We start from the raw sequence: 19,775 nt of genomic DNA, 5'->3' as shown, positions 1-19,775 counted from the left end.
TTGGGTGAGTGTTTGAAGTGGTTGCTCCTGGCTAATGGAAACCCTCAGGGGCCCATATCAATGAGGGCTAAGCTTGTCCCCACCATTAGCAGCTGTGCTAGCCTAAGCACACTGTCAGCTCAATAGTGAAAGGTTAAGACCATGGGATATTGTCAAATGACTGAAGGCCCCATAGGTCCTCAGTCTGAAACGGAAACATGGAGCAATGTGCATAATTATGGATCATTTTGAATGCAGTTTGTGCAAATATGCATCAAATAATAATGAGGCTGATTTTAGTTCTCTGATGATTAGTTAAATCTCCTGAATCAGAGAGAATGTTCCACACATGCATTTTACTGTGTCTTATGTTCCTTGTGTTTGCACACACTTACGTGCATGTTTGAAGCAAGCTTGATTTATGTTTTTGTGTTTGTTCTTCTTTGTGTGCATGTCAACAGTTCGCTCAAACTTTGGGATCCAATAGCCAAGAATGTCCGGCAATGCAACAACACAACAAGGTTTCATAGAAGGAGAAAGACATTTGTGATGTCCACCTACCTGTCATGGTCTCGTCCGACGCCCCAGACACGGATGCTACTGATGGGCTGAGAGTGGAGCAGGCTGTGATCATCTGGATCAACGAGGGTCAACATGCGGTCTTGAAGCACCAGCAGCATCCCTTTACCCTGTAAGACCACAAGCAAGGATGCAAGATGATTAAAACAAAGGTAGTTAGATAAAAAAAGTTGTTTCTGCTACAGAAAGTGTTTTCTTTTTTACTAACTTTTCTCTAATCCCTGCTTTTTATGTGACATAATTGATAGTTTAAACTCTTTAGGCCTCTAAAAATTACAAAAAAGAGGAAAGAACGGACTCTACTCATTATCTTTCTTTTAAATTTCTTGAAAACTTCAGGTTGGTACCAGCCAAATATCTGTTGAATTCACATATAAGTATAGGGCAAGCACTCAAAAAAAAAAAAAAAAAAAATGAAACCATTAGCAATAGCCCATCTACACACTTGGAGGATTATACTGAGAAGCCAAATCACTCTTTGGTTGAACTTCTTCAATATTCCACTGTAGTATACATACTGTATATTGTGTGTAACTAAGCACTGACCTCTCCCCAGACACCGGCTGAGTCCCGTATGTCCCTCCTGCAGTAGGACAGCTGTCTGATACAGTGGTGGACGGCCACGCTGCTCCTCCCCTCACACAGGTCCTGTTCTGCCATCTCCACCCAGCCCAGAGATCGCACTGGAAATGACTGGAAGGAACACACACATTTGGATGAATCAGTTTTCTATTTAACACAGGTCTTGTTTTAGTAGTTTTGGCTATCATTGTGTTGGCTATGATCACACTGTTCTCACCAAAATAATTGGTGAGATTTCATAACGGAGCCACATTGCTACAATTAAGTCTCACAGGGCAAGAAACAAGGCTGGTCAGACAGACAGGTTAAAAAGAAGCCAGAGTTTTTTAGATACATTATGTAAAACCACATTGTAATAAATAATACAAGACAATAAAGTCACCCAAAATGTTGGAATAATCCTTCATTACTCAGGAAAAATGTGTGTGTACAATTACTGAAAGTAAGGTAGGTCAAAGTTGAACCAAGATAGTAATGCTTTTACTGTTCCTTTTCGTTATTCTCTTCCAAATACATTTGGCTAATCTGTGGGTTTGATTACTGTAAAACATTTCTGATGCTTTTTGCCCAGTCTGACATCTTTACAGCAATGTCACCACTGTCCCAGATCTCAGTAATTAACTTGGTAAGTAGATTGTGACCCTAACTGAAAGACACCACAGCCAAATGTACAAACATAAGATTAAAATTATATTTATTTTTAAGTATAAAAACACACACATACTTACATACTAACACACAGGCATAGTTACTCAAACAAAAGCAATTTTGCTTACAGAGGTACAGTACTTTATGCAGCGACAGCTACTCTGAGATATCTGAATAGCTTAAGCTTTTCTTGAATTTGAATTAGTAAAGCATCTATAAATCTCACTTTTGGAATCTAAAATATGATGCAACATTTGCCAAAAGTGAACGTGCAACATGGTGAAATTTGTTTACGGTCAAAAAGGTTTCTATATGCTTTGCTTCTTAGTTTGTCTGTGAACACATTCACAATAGCTCAGTTCACAAAGTAGCCACTGAGTGGCACTGCAACAAACAGAGAGAGAGAGAGAGAGAGAGAGAGAGAGAGAGAGAGAGAGAGAGAGAGAGGGAGGAAAGGATGCCAGAGCAGGTTCATTACATCATTGCAAACAAAGCCTGGTGAGGTCCCTTGATTGACAAATGATTAAACATGATTTGCTCAAAGACTGATATTTAGTTCAACAAATACAGGGTGACTTAACAACAGAGTACTAATATTATTTGAATGCATGTGCATGTTCACATGTGTAAATGCATTTGATCCCTCACTTATATACTACATTTTGGGGCATTTGACTATAATTGTAACTGCCTACAGTATGTCACAACACATGGTGTGTGTCCATGAGCAAAATCATCATGAAAGATAATAAGGAGTGTCAGTAAATAAATCCGCAAACTGTGACGCAGTACAGCTATTAGCAATAGATATTTATGATATAATGATAAATGTTCTGATCTTACCAGTCCCTCTGGATCGGAGAAGGTATTGTTGAGGTCCACTGTCTCTAGCTGGGCTGGGGCGCTGCAGGGCAACATCAGACATGACAAATAGTCAAAGTAAAGTCATATTTACCAAACTAGAACATTCAAATACACACATGTAGAAATTATACATGTGTCTTTACTGTATAGAATGTGTGTGTTTGTTACTTGAGTTTAAGTGAGGCATAGCGGAGGGTAGCCCCTTCAAATGCCTTCAGACTGGGATCTGGATAGACTGGATAGTCCTTCAGCTCCTGGAGCAAAACAGACAGACATTCAGAGACTAACATCAGACACTGGTGAGGGAATGAAGAAGATGAAAAACAGGCAAGTTCTACATTTTGACTGTACGAACTTATTTGTTCTCATTTGCTTTGTAATAACTGAAGAGGATAACACTAATTTTAACTTAATATGAGAGATATTCATCTTTGCTGAATACGCACCTCAGACTGGCTGAGATTACTGTGTGCTCATTTCAATCTAATAAATGCAGCAGTAAAAGAAGAGATTACACCATCAAGCTTTTGGGGAAAATACAGTACAATCTAAAAGCACACTTGCAATTTCCCATTCAGACCAGAATTTATCAATAAAACCATTAATATATATCACAAAAATATATGTGAACTTTAACAGAAAGAGAGAGATAGAGAGAATTTCAACAAGTGAACACCTAAATGTGACTCAGCGACTCACGTTTGCTGTGCAGGTGGTGGTGTTGAGATTTGGTCCAGAAGAGGTGACATCATCGTAGGGGGTGGAGGAGGAGGAGGAGGGGGAGGAGCCAGAGGGGGACGGGACCGGCTCCACCGAACTGTCAGATATCAGACTGCTGGGGCGCTGTGGGAGAGAGAGAGAGAGAGAGAGAGAGAGAGAGAGAGAGAGAGAGAGAGAAAGAGAGAGAGAGAGAGAAAGAGAGAGGTGCAGCATGAGAGAAAGACAGATGATGCTGTGCACATCAATAATCACCAACAGCTTTTCAATATATTGGACTAAGATTGTATATGTGCTAGTTATAGCATCAGCCTTTGATATAATGGAGGCTCCTCCCTGACCAACAGTTAAACCTGTGGTAAAATCAGTGGTTTTTTCATGTCACTACTTAATTCTTTAAACATTTTTTTTTATAAATGTTTGACAAAACAATCTTAACTCACTTCTAGCTTTTTCAGACCTTTCAATCACATCTCAAGGTTCATGGAGTTTGCTACGTTATCATGAGACTGTGAGATGTGGTTTAAACCAATTAAATAACTAATAAGTTGACCTTGAGTTAAGATTGTTTTGTCCAACTTCTATTTTCAAGATTAAGATTTAACTTTCATGATTCATTTTATAAATACATGTTTTTGCAAACTAGCACTTTTTGTTGCCGCTTCCACCAATTCATTTATTATTATGGTTCAGTCACATAGTTAAAATGTTATAGACGAGTGGAAGAGACATGGCACTGAGGATAGCATAACTTTTCTAAATCTGACTCACAGAATGGTGTATGCGGATGTGCAGGTATCCTAAAGCATCCTGTTTAAATTGTTAACAGTTCGTTTGCTGACCATGGAACCTTTAAACATACAATATAGTACTACTATTATTCATATTCAGCATCATAACATGTTGTGTATTCTCTCTAGAGATTGAGCATGTTGACATAAAACAATCTTCAGCTTTACTGTAATGAAATAAATACTTCAAAACCCCCAGTGGATGAACCTGGCTATAGCTTTGCACACGTAGAGTTGAATAAAAGGTGAGAATAGAGAGTTAGGTCTGTGGGTCCTCTCACCTCGTTTAGTGGCTTGAGGGAGTCCTGCGTTTCCTGTTGTGGGTCGTGCTGAGTGTCTGGCTCATTGTTGGGAGAGGTGTGTTGGCTGCCGGAGGCAACAGGTCGGTGGTACTGTGTGGTGCCAGTTGGGATGTGCCAGAAATAGACCTCTGATGAGTCTGAGATCTCCCGCCAGCCGGGGGGCAGGTCCCCCTCACTCCATACATCTGCTGATGGATGACAGCAATACACAAATGAGTTTATCATACAGGAGGGCTCTGCTAAAACACATGATCATGACATATGAGCATATAAAAGGCTGTACAGAGATGGACAGGGTACATTTATGTGATGGTCAGCCTGTCCCTACTTAGTTTCTGTTGTCATAGCAACTCCGGGGCTCATTCCCTGTAGTAGGACCCAGTGGGCAACAGCATCTCTCCCTTCCTCTCTCTGCTGGTTTTCTTTTCACTGTCTGCCTTCTTATAGTTCCCTCCATATCCTCATATTCTCACACTATTGCTTTGTCATTCATCCTTGCCCATCATCGCATACTGAATCCAGCTCTACTTTTTTATCTTTCCTTTTGTCTTTCCTTTTTCACACCCTGCTATCTGCAGTATCCTATCCTCCTGTCCGTCCTAATCACTCTCTGCGCCATAAGGTGGCTCACATGAGCCTTAAAGGTTCCAGCAGTACTGCTGGAGTGACTTGCTTGCTTAATGTTAGGATAATTATTTATCAAAGAATAGACAAAATCACTGGAGTTCTCTCAAAGTCTATTTACTTGCAGCAAGTAGAGTCAGTTTACAGCACTTCAGCATAAGTACAGAAAGTGACTCAAGGTTGTTCACAACAGTGTTTTTAAAGAAGTTGGGAGTCAAGTTAGTTATTCGGTTCATGCGATCATTAGCTTTTCTTCTTATCTCTGGTCATGCCCAGCATCTCCTCCACATTATGCACACTGCCCTCAGGATCCTGTGCTCTTTGCAAGGTCACTCAGCTTTAAAAAATGTTTTTAATTTAACCTTTATTTAACCAGGTGGGCCGTTGAGAACAAGTTCTCATTTGCAACGACGACTTGGCCAAGAAAATCATAAGGTTGCAAAACAACATACAGTTTCACATACAATAAAATACAAGAAAACAGAATACAATAGGCTACATAAAGTGCAGATTAGGTAGGCATTACAAAGCCGGCGTAAAGTAAGGTGTAATTAAGTCGGAGGATATGTGAAAGTGACAAGGTAATAACAACACAATATACATGAATAGACAGTCTATAACACTGCTGAGAGGTAATGAAGAGTCAATATACAGTTAGTGCAAGTTGTGGTCTTGTTACTGATGTAGGTCAGTGATAACACAGTAAAGTATGAAAAGACTGTCTATATAAAATGCTGAATTTAGTGAAGAGTCAATATACAGCTAGTGCAAATAGTGGTCTAGGTGGTAATGTAGATCAGGAGTAACACAATACGCATAAATAGGTAGACTGTATAAATGCTGAAAGAGTCAATGTAAATATGAATTTACAGACTATGTAAAATGCTGAAGTGTGGTAAAGAGTCAATGTACATACTTTCATGATGAACACATGAAAGACAGAAATACTAAAATAGAAATACTAAAACAGAGGTTTGGATGCAAATGGTTTAACAAAGAAACTGAAGCAAAACCGTTTTAAGCATAATTTTTCACTTAAGAAGAGGCTTTTGGTAAATTTCCAGATCAGACAGTATGTAGGAGGTAGAAGGAAGGAGAGAGAAAGAGAGGGAATGAAATAAGGGTGTAATAGAGGCATAATTAAAGGCTGACACAGATATTAAAATAAGAACAAGAAAGCACACGCATATCGAACCTGTCTCCCGTGGAGTCTGAGGAGAGGGCGTCTCCTGGGACAAGGTGGTCCAACTGGAGTCTTCATCCTCTGATGGAGTTTCAGGAGTCAGATCCATTCTTAAGCCCACTTTAGGGAGCCCCATCACTGGTTCAGGATCTGGCAGGGCAGGGGGTGCCCGGTTCCTGGTTGGGGTGTTCCTTTCTGCAGCCCTGGCCTGTTTAGGGGAAGAAGGCGGGTACTGTTGCAGGAACTGGTTCTCGTTGTTGGGGTGCAGCTCAACCTTGATTACCCGGGGTTGGGAGCTTCTGGGGGGCTTTGCAGGGCTGCGTGGACTAGCCTGAACCTGGGCACAAAGCTCCTCTCTGACCTGGACTGGAGCCTGGTTTTGGTGGTGGTTCTGGTGGTCTGGAACCCACTCTGGGCTATTGGTGGAGGAGGAGGAGGACGTGGGGGACAGCGGAGCTTCCACCACCACTGGTAGAAGGGGCTGCCTTGGTGTAGGTGTGGGGTCATCTTCCTCTTCCTCCTCCTCCACCACTGGCTCCCCCTCTTCCTTCTCTTCCTGGCAGGTCTGCTTGCTGCTGGACTTCTCCTCCTTCTGGCTCTCCCTCTCCTTGGCAGGGCTGCTCTGCTCCTTCTCTGGGGGAGGCTGCTGCTTCTTCTCCTCCTTGTCATCTTTGTTGCCACAACTGAGGTCCAGATCCCAGCCCTTCCCATGATACTCCAAGAAGCTCTTGGTCCTTCTACGGAACGGGGGCAGCTGTGAGTTGTCTTTTCCAAATTGTAGCCAGTCAGAACTGGGGTTATTGATCGGATCATTGTGAATTTTGCCCTCTGTATTGGCCCTGCTTAGCTCCAGCTGCTGACTCTCAGCTCGTCTCTGCATGTTGGCCCCATTCTTGGCCAGTTTGGGGTTGTTTGTATTAAACAGTGAAGAGGAGGACGAAGAGGAGTAGAGGGCAGAACTGGAGGAGGACTTGGTGGGGAGACCCCTCCCTCTGGTCACAGGTTGGTTTTTAGAAGACAAAGCCAAGTTGTCACTTATCCCCATGGCGCTCCGCACACTGGTCATTGCGTACCTCTGACGGCTCTTTGGCAAGGTGGCCGAACTTCCAGTTTCCATGGACTCCTTGATGACATCTCGCCCAAGCAACTGGTTGTATGACGAGCGAAGGCTGAGGGAGGTGGGAGGGGTGGTGGATGGGCCGCTGCGATTGGCCAGACCCACATTAGAGGGGGAGGAGCCAGAGCGGGAGAGAGGAGGAGTTTGTACTGACATCATGGCTGACTGGAAATACAGAGCTGCAATAGAGCTGATGAGAGAAAAGACACACTGTCAGAAGTCATGTAACGGTGTATAACCTGATATGCTACACAATATAACCCAAATGATACTGGGTTTTTGAGGTGGATACCAATGTTGACATTAGAGATTGTAAAAAATAACAAAAAAACATTTAGTATCATGTATGTATTCTTTTTTTTCCTTCTTTTTTTTTTTACACAAACACATAACAACATTACATTCTTGATAAGAATCCTTTAAGATGAATTTAACTCTTTTTTTCATTAGATTTTTTAAGAGACGGAAGTGTTTCTCGCTTTCCATTTTCCCTGAGTGAGTGAGTCAGAGTACAATAACACTTCTCCATCCTGTGGCTGCAAGCTTCTTTTACACTTCTACTTATCTCCAATTTTATCTCTAATTGTTGGTCACTGGGTTAGTATGTTTTTAAAAGCTTTGTTCCTCTGGCCTCTCTGCTTATATATTGTACTATACTACTATACTACAAATAATATAATATAATGTAATAAAAAATATAATATAATTTTGTTGTTTCTATTAATTATTTCTGGCCTAAGTACTCTCTGGGTGTTTTCTCTGTGTGTGTCTCTGAAATCATCACAAATGGATGACATCAGTGCTGTGTCACTCATTTGCATTTCTCTTATGTTACAAATGAACATAAAGCCTATAGCTCTCTTTGGCTGCAGCTCTGCTAGTCTCAGAGGTTTTTTTTGATACACTATGGTGTCACTGTTGAAGTGTTAAAAAAAAACACTACATCAAAGATATAAAGCCGGATTTGCATGATATTGGGAGTGAGTCAGAGGCTACATGTAGGACTCACATTGAAAGCCGGAGCTGAGCAGTAAGCCAGCCTGTGGGGAGGAGAAGTGGCAGCCAGCTCCTGCTAACTAGCTAGCCATGTCTCTTTTATCTCCAGGCGGATCAGCCCTGTAATGCTGAATACAGATGGATGGAGAGCAACAAAGACAGTAGCAGAGAATCATTCTGATCTTAAGATACGGCACATATCGGCACGGTATGGGTTGCATCACTGCCACTTCTGTTTCTGAATTATCCAATTTGGTCACAACCCTGTGGGAAGCTGGTAAACAACTGCAGGTAGAAAAACATGCCCAGGCACGCAAGGAAAATGTATAAACATCCTGTCAGCCAACAATGCTGCAGTCATCATCAGCGCCTTTTCCAAAAAACATGGAAAATACAAACGCAGCAGATTTGAAAGCACGACAAGATCTCGGGAAAAGACAGAGGCAGGATTTTGGAAAGAGACAATTCCCTGGGCAGTGCACTTTGTTCATGCGGGGCCCCTATCTGCTCCCCTCTCCCTGGGTGGTTGTCGTGTTGTCCCTCTGTCACTGAGCCAGACAACCACAACAACCTGTTTGTGCTGAATCTGCACTCACACTCACAAACACAGCGTCAACAGGTAAAAGCTACCTGCACTGAGCCGAGCGGTCTCATCAGAATACCAGCTATTCTCAATCAGCAATGCTTTTGTCACATAAATACCTTGTAACTCCAATTGTAACCCTTTGACTAATGAACTACATGGTTTATATAATAGACAATTCATTTCCTGAATGTTTAGGCTTATTAAAATCTCTCAAAATTAGATGTCAAGCTACAGTAAAGGCCTCAAAAGTTGGAGATTCAAGCTTTCCACCAGACAACAACAAATCGTGCCTTGAGACTGAAGCTAAAAATCAGAGCAAATGTGTTGCATGACTCAGAGGACAAATTACACATCCAGACACAACCCAAAACCCAAAACAGACAAGGAGTAAGAAGCAAACAGCATTTCAATTCCCTATTGTCCATTTCTCTTCTTTTTTTTACTATTATATCTGAGTTGCAGACAAACCGGATCATCCTTTTCTTTCCTTTCCCCCCTGACAATGCAGCCAGATCTCCATTAGTTAAACAAAGTGGGGCAAAGAGAGGATGTGAGGGGAGTGGGGAGGAGAGATGATGGCTCTTAGAGAGGGAGAAAGCGAGGAGAATGACACAGCAGTTTGCAGGACAGTCAAACACACAGAGGTAGTTCAACTGTTGTCCTCAATAAATCTATTGTGCTCTCCAACAGCAGAGGTCATTCATGAGGTGCACGAGATTTTAGCAGCTTGTCACAGGAAAGCAAAAAAACCTATCATGTATCATTAAACTAATCTTTTTGTTCAGTTGCTGGTCTTCCTTGTTTGTGCACCACTGTTGCTTACATTACAGTGAAATGCAAAGTAATATATGAAAGAAAACAAGCAGATATACAAGTCCCATCCTTTCCTACTTATTTACTCACATAATAAAACTTGTTGACAGACAAAATACAATGCCATCCCTCTATTTTTGGAGCAAGGTTTCATAATGATCTGCTCTAACTGTTTATACTGTCTGCTGGTCTTGTACACAGATTTACAGACAAGAGTGCTTTTGTATCAAGGTCACAAGACATAAATTAGTATCACTTCACATCAATAATATGCTTTGGAGATTCATTGTCAGATAATAGCTAGATATTGCAGAGATCTTTGCCTGTGAGAGGAAACCATTCACATTAACTTACTCCCTGCAATGGTAGGCCTCTTTCCTCAACTCTGAGCTGCACCCACTGCTTCAGAAATCACATGCAACAGATGAAAGCACAAGCTGGGAAGAAAATGAACTTGAAAAAGTCGATGATGTCATCGGTGGAGTATTCTAGCCCCTCTTTTCTTGCTGCCACCCTAATAAACTCCCTCACTGATATATCAGAATCAGCTTTAGATCATCTTTAAAACCACCATAAGCCGAGGATGCATAGGTGGAGTTATTGCAGAAGCAGTGGTGTCGGTATGTAACAGACGCAGTAAAGCTTCAGCATCCAGCCTCATCACTACCGCCGCACTGGGAGGGGAGTGTATCCCATCAAGAGCATCTATTTACATCCACTCACCGCTTCGGTCAGCCTCCGGGCTTCTGCGCCTCCGCTCCCACGACGACACACAAATACACACACACTAGTAAGCAGCGCCGAGTTCGACAGGGGGTTAAGTGCCAGTCCGCCCGTAGCTGCAGCCGGCCGCCCGTATTAGATCACATCATCTGCTCTCCCAGCCCGGCTCGGTGCTCGCTGGCGGCCAAGCTGCGCGTTCTCTCTGCGCCAGAGGATCCCGGAGCGGCACGGCGCCGTGGAGCCCTCACCCAGCCGGCCAATCACTGCCGCGGACGCATGACGCTCGGCGCACAAAGGAGACGCAACCATAATAAATCTACCGGTGTTATTTTGCAACTCAGGTAATGGAATCAGACATCATCGGAGCCTTACGTCATGCAGTAGTCTGAAGAAATATGAATGGTTTGCAGGGCTATAACGATGATCACATCTGCCCCTGAAAGACATAGGCACTTGTAGTTCTCTTTAGATAAATATTGCATGAGGATGGACTCAGTGACTCTAAAACGAATGATGTTATCATCTGTAAAGTTATTGTTGAATACAGACAAACCACTCTTTGCTCCTAGATTACTGTTTCTGCTCATCAGTGAATTTTAACAGTAATTATACAGTAACAAGCCATAACATTTTTTATTTTTTTTAATAGTTTTACTTAGCATGTGTCCATGACAGTACAACATCCTCCTTACAGTGCATCATAATTCACTTTGGCATGTTTAAAGTTAACAGGTTGGACTATCACAAAGCTTTTCCCTTTGTCACTTCTATAGTTGTTCTTTTACAAAGATGGTAACGGTTTTATTGAGGTTTAACCTATGACACAAATTTAAAGCACTTTCAGAGGTGTGAACCCAGCAATACAGTTTGCAGACACAATTATGACAAAAAGCTTTTTTTTAAACGTGATAAATGCCACATCAGTAGGGAGAGAAACAAGTATCCACCTGACATCTTCAACCCACCCAAAGGCACCTATATCATATTTTCTTACTCACAGGAGAACTTGTATAACAAAAAAACTGAATAGAAACAAATAATTAAAAAAAAACTTCCATATCTCATTCTACATATAAGACCTTGTATCCAAAAACTCTTTCAGACTTAACACCTCAACACCTTAATGTCTACACACTCATATGAGTATAAAATATATATAAATGTAAATAAATCTATTCACTCTAATCCTGACTTCACAATATGTACACACCTAACACACTTTGACCTTTCTCCTCTGGGGAAAATACATTCACGCTATGAAATACATTCCTCAGTTGGACCTGTGCTGGCTCAGTAAACTATCCTATCCCTACAGTCCACTGGCAGGCTCCTCCCTCAGTGCCGGAGTGGAGGTGAAGAGGCGTGGAGGACAGCGGCGGGGGGGCACACAAGCTCCCGCTGCTCCACGAGTGAGGCAGGAGGGGAAGGGTGACGGGCCGGCTGGTGGAGGGAGAGACACGACTGGCAAGAGAGGAAAGCCGCTGCTGGAGCTGACGGTCGGCTGCAGAGAAACATGGAGCTGAACGGATGGAGCGCAACACGGCATGTTCTGCTGAAGAGGAGAGGGAGACAAAAGAGAAATCCATTGCTCATTCCCAAAGATATTATCACTGCTGTCCTGGCTCATTAAAAGCTTACCACATGCGGTGCTATCACTAACAAATGCACAAAATGCAATGACCAATACAAATGTGAAATTTGTGTGCTTACCCTTACTGAATGTATCACTAGGAGGCGTCACTAAGCTTTTAGCCTGCTTGTTGCCTGCTTGAGCCGCTCGTTTGTAGTATTCAATCGCTGTCCTCAGATTCTGCTGCACCCCAAATCCGCTCTCAAAACACTGACCCAGGAACAGCAGGGCGGTGTCGTCCTGCACACGTGAACAACTCAAATTACCGCCTTGCTCTTGTATGCCTCCGCCAACCAGTCAACTTGCAGTTTACATCCATGTCTGTCCAGACTCATCATTTTGTAGTGAAGACTTTAAGGGCAATTTAATAAAAAGGTATTCAGCCACGGCTGTCGCCGGGCACGGAGGCATAAAAATAAAACATGTGATTTGGGCTTTTTTATTTTCAAGAATAACCTTTTCTATCAAGAACTTGGTGGCATTTGTGCAGAGACAGGCTGGGAACTTAATGTAACACATTATCAACCGACACCAGGAACTTAAATAGACACAGTAGTAAAGGGAGAGGATGGAAGATGTCACTATTCAAACAATCACAACAGCCCCGTGTGACACTCAACACTGGGACATTCAGCAAGGCTGCAGCTCTAAAGTGATTTGTATTAACAGTATTAGTTTGCTAATACAGAATGACTGAGAAGGGACAGTGGGAGCGTTAAAGCCATAGATAAAACTCTCGAAGCATCTAGAAGGGCACTCACTCCGCTCTCTGCTGCCATCTTCAGGTAGTGGACAGACCTGCTCCCGTCTCTTACCTGCTCCTGAGTGTAGACCGAGGCCAGGCAGACCTGAGCCTGAAGATGGAGAGAGGGAGAGATAGTAGATTCACTTCTGTTGGAATACACCAGCATAAAGTGATTAACGGTTAGCCAGCATGGTAAATAGCAATGAGACGATTGTTTAATAACACACAGTTCCTGTGTAATTTGAGTCTTCACAATTTGATTTACATATTTAACAAGATGCTGTAAAGTGAGATGCCTCTTCCAGGTTTTTTTAAAAAAAATTTTTTTTAAACTAAACAGAAAATAAATGTTATATTTTATATATTGTTATATTTTCATGGCTTAACACTGTTGTCCTTTTACTGGCTCTTTTTAATAATTATAATATTCCTTTTTCACAAAAGACATTTTGACTTAATAGTTGTTGTTTTTTTTTTTAAATCACAGATGTTACTAATAACATTAATGTTGACTCTGTTCTATTAAAATGTCCCAGTAAGCCATGACAGTGTGAGAGTGAGACAGCATGCACAATACCAGGACCCTGAAACGGAAGCAGCCAAATTAAATTCAGCCAACATTTATTTTATTATACCTGCTCTTTTTCTACTGTGAGATGTCTAAATGTCTCCTGTGAAAGAAGATTTTTAAACAAGTTATTAAATGACTAAGTTGAAGTACAGTTCAATCTCATAAAATGATAACGTGGAAAAGCACTGTTGGAAAATGATTATTTTAGGCACTGTTGTTAAATAGTACTTGAATGTACCACAGTTGAAAAAGGCATTGTATGAAAGAATGAAGAAGAGTTAATAGGATTTTGTCTTGATTTCATACCTTGGTGAGTCCAGCTGCAGCAGCCTGTTCCAGTAAGTTGATGGCTGTATTCAGCTCCTCTAAACTCTGGTGCCCCCTGCTGGTCAGGAGCAGCTTTGCATAGCGGTACTGAGCCTGTCTGTGACCCCCAACTGCTGCCTGCCAGTAGTAATGCAGAGCCTTGAAAGGAAAACACACAAGAATGATCTCTCAACACTGATTTTTTGCATATAGGAGGAGCATAAGTATGATTATTTTAAGAATGACGACGCACTCAAGAAAGTAAAGTGTGCTGTCTGGATTCTCACCTTCTCTTTGTTCTTGCTGACTCCTCTGCCTTTCTCGTAGCACACACCCGCGTTAAACTGGGCCTTGGCGTAACCCTGCTGAGCTGCAGCTACAAAACATGTAAAAGCTTCCTCGTAGTTCTCACTCTTGGAACTTTGTAGACCTGCCATAAACAGAGAGATGAAGATATAAGCTATGGGAAGAGGGAAATTTAAAAAAAAAAAAAAAAACTATAAAAGGAGAACATTTGGTTGGTGTAAAAAGGATTGCCTTGAGTAGGAATGAATGTGTGAAAATGATTTGGTGTGTAACTGTGTCAATATATCATTACCAATGATGTTGAGGATAACGGGAATGCTGGTTTCGCCCACATGTCTGAGATTCAATGCTGCTCCTGCCAGCCTCTCCTCATCAGACAACAAGTCCTGAGAACACAGAAGAGGAGAAAAACAACAATCAAGTTGAGATGACAAGTTACAAGGAAGAAGAAAAAAATGCTGCTTTCTTTAAAAGAAACTTCACACAAACTAAATGAGCTAGTCTTCCACCTTGTCATTAGCATCTTTAGTCTCTGTGTTGTCTCGGTTGGCATCATTCTGCAAAGGACAGGATGCTGACAGAAGTGATTCCTCTGTGAGTCAGGCAAGAAAAATATCATTTTCACCACTCCTACAAATGTAACTTTAGATCTTTAAACAATCTTGACTACCACAGAGCACAGAACAAACCAGGTATAGGAGAATCCTGGTTCAGGAGTGCCCTCTGTTGGTCAGAGAGGTAGCAGTCAGCAGTCAGAGGGTCCTGTTCACTGCTGCTGTGAAGACTGGCGTCACCTGTACTGCTGCTCAGAGACTGATCTTTGTCCTGTCTCTCTGGCACCCCCTGCAGACACAACACACTGCTTCCTCTGGGCAGGACATCTCGTCTAGACACTGGAGAACCCAGACAACAACACAAAATCAGGATTTTGAAGGACTTTCATTTTCACACAAAATGAAAAAGGAAAAAAGTTTTGGATTTGAGATGATTAAATATCTGTTGTGCAGAACTATCTTGGCAATGGATTTCATCAGCTTATGTGAAAATGGTGAACCATCAGTGGACCTAGAGCTTAGTTACAATAATGCGACTCACAGATCTCCAGCAGGATGCGGTAGCCACACTTGTGCAGAGTGGAGGGTGCTGTCAGGGCTCCAGGGATCGGATTCGGCTCAGTGCTTGAGGAGAACTGGGAGTGGATCTTCCTACAGATCTGCATGAACAGAACTGCTGCAGCACCCTGTGGACAGACATCAGCTCCACTGTCATGAGATGTGTGAGATGTGCACTGCTACTCCTGGTACCAGGAATGGCCAACGATGTGTCATGGAGAGCCAACAGTCAGCGGGTTTCCATTTCAACCAAAACTCTACACAGTGGTGTTGAAGAAAAGAAGCAGCGAGTTGCAGATGGAGAATATGTGTGGGTTAGCAGTGGATGTGAGCAACTGTGAACCATATCATGTTGTGAACGCCATCTCATATTTTGGCAAAGGGCCAAATGTGCCACAATGCCTGATTCATTTTTGTTTAATGGTTGTATTTACTTTTACACTTGTAACATGAACTTCTACAAGCAACTAATGCGATTCCTTTGAGTTTTTACTTGATACACAGTTAAATACACAGCACTTTTAGTATGAAATAAGTGTGGAGATGAGAACAGTAGCACAATTTTGTCTGCAGCAAAGATCACAGGTTTGGAGGTGGACTGGTTTTGAATGGTTGCTTCAGTGTCTGTTCTTTTTCTCATGAAGGTCGTAGTTGGTTATTGCGGTCACAGTTAGTTCTAAATCAATTTACAGGTGGAGAAACAGATAAAAGATTGTTGATACTTGAACTCAACACCCTAACAAATACACTCCTCCCATCAGTGCTCCTTCGGAACAAATGTACCGTCCCTCTCGCTCCCATTGCCATTTCTTTATACATCCAGAACCATTCCCCTGTCCTGTGCACGAGCACAAACCGAATAGTGTTGGGTGGCTCGGTCCGAAATGCTTTTGTTTGTTTCCCATTTACAGAGCCAGGACTGTGTATGAACACCGTTTTTCTTTTCAGCGCGCACACACAGGACGGACAGCTAGCGGACCGCAAAGAGATATTTACTGAATTTGCCAAAAAGAGTATTGGATTAGAATCGCAGACTCCACCTTTAATACTAATTGTTGTCAAATAGTGCATGGAAGCCAGGCCATCACACACTATTTCTCTCATCAGTCCAGAAATCCAAGTCATACTGGACATATCAGTAAATATGTTCATGGTCTTTTACATTTGAAAATGAAGACATACCCATCCCACAGCATCCAGGGCTGTGTAACGTGGAAGCTCAGCATAGCCAAACTGAAAGGTCCTCTGTTTCTTCCTCCTCTCTCCACCCTCGTCTTTCTGAGAGCTAACAGAAAAACAGTACAAACAACATCTAACAAGTATATGTCTGTTTCTATTTCCAGTATATTGTATGAAGGCATCACAGAAATACCCTGCTTAAGGCACAAGGCTTTGTTTTTGTGCGGTTGACTAACAATGTTCATGCTTACAGCAGATGCGGCTGGATGATGCAACCAGCTGAAAGGGAGGCAGCAAGAGAGCTGCGGGTGGAGAACGGGTTCAAAGAAGGGGTAAAGGAACAAGAAAGGAATGGGATGAGGGTAGTCTCTGAGGTGTGACATTTTAAAAGTTTTCTTTTCATCAGCTGATAATATGGCTGGTGGTTTGAGGGCAAAAAAGTCATGAGATCAAAGTGAGACCCTCAGTGTTTTTCCATTTCTTTCTTCTTTCTTTCCAGGCTTTTCTCATTGGACCTGGACAAAGTTTGAACAGTGAAAAAGAAAGGATAGAAGTACCTGATGTCAGAGGAGTGTCGAGAGCTGGAGAGGACAGCTGAGCTGTTGATGACCTCAACCTCCCCCAGTCCCTGAGACTGCCCCTGGTTCTGGGGAAGTCGCAGGGGGGTGCTGCCATGGCATCGGTGCAGAACTGAGAAGTGATGGGAAGACAAAAACAGCAGAAATTAGACAATAATGTCCAGTGCTCAAATGTCAGGGAGAGATAGGAGATTCAGCCTCCTCAAAACTACCTGACATACAAAACATGGTCTGTAATTTACTAATAAATTCCAAGGAAATTTCGATTTGACTCAATTTAGGGGCTGCGTTCGACATGAGACGATATTGTGTGCCCATTTAACATCAGTTCCATTTATATCAACTCAGAAAAAGCAACTAAAATATGATTGAACAATTAGCGAGTTCTTCCAGCCATTTAAAAGAAAAACAAAATATTCTTTTAAATAAAAAGAAAAAATATAAAGTGGGAATTACAAAATAAATGTGTGTCATCCCCTCTCTCTCCTCTGCCCTTTCCTGTCTATCTGCACTATCTAACAAAAACATAAAATCTATAATCCGATCGAGATCGATGTATCGATACACCCCTAGTTACTTTGGTAGTTTATAAGCAGTTGTTGATTTCCAAAGCAGAGAACTGCTCCATTTAGGAACCCAATTAAATGTTTATTCATTATTCCTTTATCACTGGAAAACTTTGTTCTCCATTTATGCTGAATTGTATGCTTGACTGTAGACGCATTTCACATTGTTGCATGTGTAGCTGACCTGCTGTGCACTGACAAAGAGACTCTCTAGAGAAGACACTAGAACTAATTGGAACTAATTAACTAGAAGTCAACTCTGTCTCATATTAGCCTATAACAAGCACCACATTACAAAGTCCTTTTCAGAAACCTTTCTACAAAACAGCTAATCTGTTCATTTCTACGAAATTACAGGAAATTATGGGAGGAATAAAATAAAGTGGTAGCTTTTATTACTATGCTTTACTGCTGATATTTCTGCGGGGGTTTAACACTCACTCATAACACTCAAAAAACTCAAAGATATAACTTGTTAAAGAAGTCCAACTACAATTATTAGATTAGTTACATTCATTCGGCTAAGGCGACGCCCAAAACGGCTCGGGTGCTGCACCTAAACCTTATAATGGCAGGGAAAGCCCTGATTATGTTATTATGTTAAATCAACTACTTAGCATCTTGAAATTGAGGTGTGTTATATGGTCAGATGATTTAAATGCCATTTGCAGCAGCACTTAAACACAGTATCGAAGTCCTGAAATATCATCTATTTACCAAGGACTAAATTATTACAACCCAAATAATGAGATCTGGTTGGTTAACTTGTGTACACTGACTTGCATGAAAATAAATGTCATTATTACAAAGAGTGTCAGGGTATTACAATGACAGAGGTGTAGTTTTCCAGTGCAATATTAATGTATGTAATATATGTGCACACAGACGTATACAGAGATGAGTAAAACACAAATATAATTTATGAAAATCAGCAATAGCTTATAAGTAAATCCATGGCATTCTAACTAAAAAGTAATACAATTAAATCCAGAAATTACTATAATAATTATTGTTAAGATAAATAATTCAAATAATAAGAGACAAAGACTAATCATTTAACACATCTTTTTCCAAATAGCACACAGTAGAAGTTGTGACAGCAGGTCAGTAACGGGAGCTGACTGCACTGACTTCGACCAAAATAAACCGGGTGACGGTGTCAGTTACACTGACAGAGCAGTAACTAATTAGAGAAAAAAAGTTTACTTTTTTTTTTTAGGCCTATATGAATTTGCTTCACTATAACCCTTAACGTTAGCTAAAAACAGCTAACGTTAAGCAACACGGGAATCACTATAAACGGCGTTTATTTCTTAATAAAAGCGATACTTGAAGAAACGACATGGCACTAACGTTAGCTTATGTAAAAAGGGGGGGGTGGTCTCACCTCTTCCAACAAAACCTTGAACTCTCCACATGGTTTGTCTTTTACGGCAGCTTTAACTAAAGAGTTGTCTCCGAAAAGGCATGTTTAGATTCATCTGGTGCTCGGACTCTGGCCCCATGAAGCAGCCCCTGTTCTCACTCCAGCAGCAGCAGCAGCCAGTTCGGCTGCTGGTAAATAAAATCAGTCACGAGATGTGATCGGAAGACCACCAAGCCGGAAATGTCTCAGGTCACGAGTATGAGAAGGCTCACAGCGTCACAGCGCCACCATGCGGGGTGATGGGGACCGACTATAGCCTGTATAATATGCAAGGGGGTAAGCTTCTCCTCGGACCGCGAACCTTCTATGGCGCCATTTTGATGCTAATAAGCCATCACCTCCCGTTAGCGTTCCATTGACTGCCATTCATTTTGACGTCACTTTGACAGCGAATAACTTTACATCTGACGCGTTTAAAGACTCTATTTGTCCATTGTTTATTTCTAAAAAAACAAACACTACAATGTATAAAAGGCTCCATTATCTTGTACCTCACGTTATGGCTCCGTAGCATACATTTTTGTAAAAATAGGCTAACGATTGTGTCATAACCACGGGACTTACTGTCGCATAGTAGAGGAATTACCGTATAGTACAGGAGAAGCGCGCAGGCAGTTTCGTCTCACATTAGCTGTTTAAGTGTAATTACTAATGTTAACTAGCATTTTAGTTAGCAATAATTAGCCTGTGCCTATGTTGTCTCCTTACATATACCTACGCTCTCCGTCTCTGCAATATTCGGAATGATTGAGATTTCTCTTGGCACAGCTACCTGAAGACTTACAACTTTCAGACACGTTGCTCACGGCACATTTACGTCGTCTCTTTAAATTGGAGGCTGCGCAGTAACGC

The 19,775-nt window shown here is 41.7% G+C and overlaps 2 protein-coding genes across 13 annotated transcripts in view; both read right to left on the bottom strand.

Moving 5' to 3' along the window:
* Window positions 1–10,827, bottom strand: part of apbb2a (amyloid beta (A4) precursor protein-binding, family B, member 2a) — a 40,002-nt gene extending 29,175 nt beyond the window's left edge. Inside the window, exons 1-9 of one of the 4 annotated variants that reach the window (XM_078260668.1) lie at window positions 10,505–10,815; window positions 8,396–8,510; window positions 6,282–7,576; window positions 4,442–4,650; window positions 3,352–3,495; window positions 2,821–2,906; window positions 2,632–2,692; window positions 1,105–1,251; window positions 541–668 (exon numbers count right to left, since the gene is read on the bottom strand). In XM_078260668.1, the coding sequence (XP_078116794.1) occupies window positions 541–668; window positions 1,105–1,251; window positions 2,632–2,692; window positions 2,821–2,906; window positions 3,352–3,495; window positions 4,442–4,650; window positions 6,282–7,545 (2,039 nt within the window). In that variant the 5' untranslated portion in view covers window positions 7,546–7,576; window positions 8,396–8,510; window positions 10,505–10,815. Of the gene's footprint in view, window positions 1–540; window positions 669–1,104; window positions 1,252–2,631; window positions 2,693–2,820; window positions 2,907–3,351; window positions 3,496–4,441; window positions 4,651–6,281; window positions 7,577–8,395; window positions 8,511–10,504 lie in introns of all 4 variants that reach the window. The other 3 variants (XM_078260670.1, XM_078260669.1, XM_078260667.1) reach the window with 3 other exon arrangements.
* Window positions 10,828–11,128: 301 nt separating this feature from the next.
* Window positions 11,129–19,110, bottom strand: dele1 (DAP3 binding cell death enhancer 1). 9 transcript variants are annotated; one of them, XM_078260659.1, is made up of 14 exons: window positions 18,885–19,110; window positions 16,911–17,043; window positions 16,605–16,655; window positions 16,357–16,459; window positions 15,158–15,302; window positions 14,752–14,955; window positions 14,572–14,654; window positions 14,355–14,448; window positions 14,044–14,186; window positions 13,757–13,915; window positions 13,515–13,550; window positions 12,896–12,988; window positions 12,221–12,374; window positions 11,129–12,056 (listed from the first exon to the last, which is right to left on the bottom strand). In XM_078260659.1, the coding sequence occupies exons 1-14, from the start codon at window positions 18,913–18,915 to the stop codon at window positions 11,803–11,805; spliced, it is 1,683 nt and encodes a 560-aa protein (XP_078116785.1). In that variant the 5' UTR covers window positions 18,916–19,110; the 3' UTR covers window positions 11,129–11,802. The 9 variants fall into 9 exon arrangements, with proteins under 9 accessions (XP_078116785.1, XP_078116786.1, XP_078116783.1 ...); XM_078260660.1 differs by having other exon boundaries at window positions 11,129–12,053; XM_078260657.1 differs by having other exon boundaries at window positions 12,215–12,374; window positions 18,885–19,109.
* Window positions 19,111–19,775: the final 665 nt, after the last annotated feature.

The sequence above is a fragment of the Sander vitreus genome, chromosome 10 (assembly GCF_031162955.1).
Source record: "Sander vitreus isolate 19-12246 chromosome 10, sanVit1, whole genome shotgun sequence".
Taxonomy (NCBI): domain Eukaryota; kingdom Metazoa; phylum Chordata; class Actinopteri; order Perciformes; family Percidae; genus Sander; species Sander vitreus.
Note: the sequence above shows the minus strand (reverse complement) of the source record. Positions and strands in the feature narration are given on the sequence as shown.

What these genes read in the sequence shown, in the direction of transcription:
- dele1 (XM_078260657.1), bottom strand. Translation starts at nt 18,915, where the DNA reads ATGTGGAGAGTTCAAGGTTTTGTTGGAAGAG. An exon ending in CGACACTCCTCTGACATCAG is followed by an intron (nt 16,656 to 16,910) that starts GTACTTCTATCC and finishes CTCCACCCGCAG; the next exon opens with CTCTCTTGCTGCCTCCCTTT. An exon ending in TAGTGATACATTCAGTAAGG is followed by an intron (nt 12,057 to 12,214) that starts GTAAGCACACAA and finishes TCTCCTCTTCAG; the next exon opens with CAGAACATGCCGTGTTGCGC.